The sequence below is a fragment of the Auxenochlorella protothecoides genome (genome assembly GCF_000733215.1).
Source record: "Auxenochlorella protothecoides strain 0710 unplaced genomic scaffold scaffold2, whole genome shotgun sequence".
In the NCBI taxonomy this organism is placed as follows: Eukaryota; Viridiplantae; Chlorophyta; class Trebouxiophyceae; order Chlorellales; family Chlorellaceae; genus Auxenochlorella; species Auxenochlorella protothecoides.
The window spans coordinates 482736-485177 of record NW_011934268.1 but is presented as its reverse complement, the minus strand read 5'-3'; the positions used below and the strand labels follow the sequence as shown (position 1 = coordinate 485177).

Sequence of the window (2442 nt, the reverse complement as noted above, 5' to 3'; positions counted from 1 at the left end):
GTCGAGCCAGGGCGCCAGGACGGCGGCCTCCAGCGTCGAGGAGCCCGGCCCGCCGCCGCCGCCGCCGGCCGCGGCGGCCGCGACGACAGAGCGCAGGCCGCGCAGGCACAGCGTGCTCAGCGCCTCCTGGGCCGAGGGCGGCAGGTCTGCGGGGCGGCGCAGCGCGCCCAGCACGCGCGTCTGCAGCAGGGCCACCGCCGCGGCTACGCGCGCCGACCGGCAGCGCAGTGGGTCGGCCAGCGTGGGCTCCCGGCACAGCGCGCCCAGCGTGGGCGCCAAAAAGGTCGCGCCGGCCGGCACGGGGGCCCTGCCGTTCGCCGGTGGGGCGGGCCCCTGGCGCTCGTCCTCCTCGCGGAGCAGGAGGGGCAGCAGCGCCTCGGCAGCCGCGGCACGCCACGTCAGCTCCGCCACCGCCGCCGCCTCCTGGGCCTGCGACTGCCGCTGTGGGATTCGAGGTGGAAAGGGGGAGGTGAAAGGACGGACGTGAGTGTGCCTGCAGCATGGAGCTGGATTCCAGTGCGCCGTGTGGGTATCCACCCAAACAAAGCCGAATACCCTCGAGCGCTGCAGCATGGGCAGCCGCGGTCTCCGGCTCCCCATTCAAACTCACCCCGCCCCCCGCCATCAGCTCCACCAGCGCGTCGGCGGCCTGCGTGTCCAGGGCCGGCGCCCACAGCATGATGTCTGGCCTCGCCAGCGTCCCCAACGCGCCCAGCATGATGTACGCCGCCTCCCTCTCGCAGCACTGCGCGGGGCCCTGTGCCGGGCAGGGGCCGGACGTGGGTCGGGTGATGTTTGGGTATTGCGTGGAGGTAAGAAGGGGAATATTGTGGGGGAAGTAAACGTTGACGGTATGGACCGTGGTTCTGGACATGGGAAAAAGGTTGTGCCAAAAGAGCACAAAGCGCCGGGACACGAGAGTTAGCATTTCCAAGGCACCACACGGGGCCAGCCTCCCGCGGTGGGCCACCCCAGCCTGAAAAGGTCCAAACCAGGGTCGTTATCCCTCCCCATTCCCAGCTCTCCACCCGCACCCTCCCCCGAGGCACTCGCTCACTCACAGCGGGGCAGCGGGGAAAGAGCGCGAGCTCGTGCGCCAGATCGGCGACTTCCCGCGCCAACTCGCCCGGCAGGCCCATGGCGAGGCGCGTGGATGCCGCCAGCAGGGCCGCGCAGCCCAGCGCCGCGCCGTGCAGGCGGCAGTCCGGTCCCTCCGACCGCACCGCGCCGCCCGCAGCCGCCAGCGCGTCCCTGGCGGCGCGCGCCTCCGTCAGCGCGCCGCGCAGCAGCCCCGCGGCCGCCCCGGGCTCCGCGACGGCCAGCGCGGCCAGCGCGCGTGCGGCCTGCACGCGCGCACCCTGTGCCGGCCAGCCCAGGCATGCGAGCAGGGCCGGGCTGAGTGCGGCCAGCGTCTCCGCCCCCGCCTCGCCCAGGAGCTCGATGACCAGCGCCACGCTTTCCAGCAGCACCACGGCGACGGGGACGAGGTGCAGGCCGGACGGCGCCGGCGGGGCGGGGGCCTCCGTCTGCGTCGTGCCGCCGTCGCCGCTACTACCCTCTCCTCCCCCTCCTCCGACCAGCAGCGCCGTCAGGCGGCGCAGCAGGCTGCGCCGGCCTGGCTCTGCCAGGCGCTCGATGGCGGCCGATCGCAGCACGCGCAGCGTGCACGCCTGCAGGTGCGGCCGCTCGCCGGAGGCGGCCGCCGCGCCCAGGTCGGGTGCGCCGGGGAAGGGCCCCGGCTCGGGCGGCGCGCCGGGCGTGCAGGCGTCGCGCAGCGCGGTCAGAAGCAGGACCGAGCGCCGCACGCGCTCCTCGTCCGCCTCCCTCTCCTGCCCGTCTCCCCCGCCCGCGCCGCCCAGGTACCGGCCCCAGGCCTGCAGGCAGGCGCCCACCTGGGCGCGGCCACCGCCGGCCACCGCCTGGGCCAGCGGCACGGCGAGGCAGGCCGCCGGCGCGGCCGCCAGCACGGCGGCCAGCGCCGTGCGGGCTTTGGGCTTGGGCGCCAGCGCTTCCACCGCGGCGTGCGCCTCCGTCGACCCCGCCGCGCACGCCAGGTCGCCCAGCAGGCCCGCCCAGGCGCGGCGCACGCGGGGCTCGGCCTCGGCGGCCAGCGCGGCCAGCGAGGCGGCGCGCGTGGCCTCCAGCCCCGTGCCGCCCGAGGCCCACAGCGCCTCGCCGCCCGCGCCCGCCACGGCGCGCAGCACGCCGACGGCGGCGAGGCGCACGCCCGCACCTGCCTCAGTGTCGCGCGCCGCGCGCTCCGCCAGGCGCGCCGCCTCGGCCTGCGTGCGGGCCGCGTGGCGGTGGCCGCCGCCCACGCCACGCACCGCGGCGGCCGTCAGGCGCAGCGCCGCGCGGCGCACGCCGGGGTCGAGCCCGCGGCCCGCGTACCGCGCCGCCAGGGCCACCGTGTCCCTGCACGCCGATGGACACGGAGGCCGC

The 2442-nt window shown here is 77.1% G+C and overlaps 1 protein-coding gene across 1 annotated transcript in view; it reads right to left on the bottom strand.

Annotated features, from left to right (window-relative positions):
* Positions 1–2442, bottom strand: part of F751_2237 (HEAT repeat-containing protein 5A) — a gene marked incomplete at both ends in the record, with an annotated part of 12392 nt that overhangs the window by 8262 nt on the left and 1688 nt on the right. The window contains 4 exons of the mRNA XM_011401286.1: positions 88–441; positions 611–757; positions 1062–1670; positions 1806–2138. Coding sequence (XP_011399588.1) covers positions 88–441; positions 611–757; positions 1062–1670; positions 1806–2138 — 1443 coding nt within the window. The remainder of the gene's footprint in view (positions 1–87; positions 442–610; positions 758–1061; positions 1671–1805; positions 2139–2442) is intronic.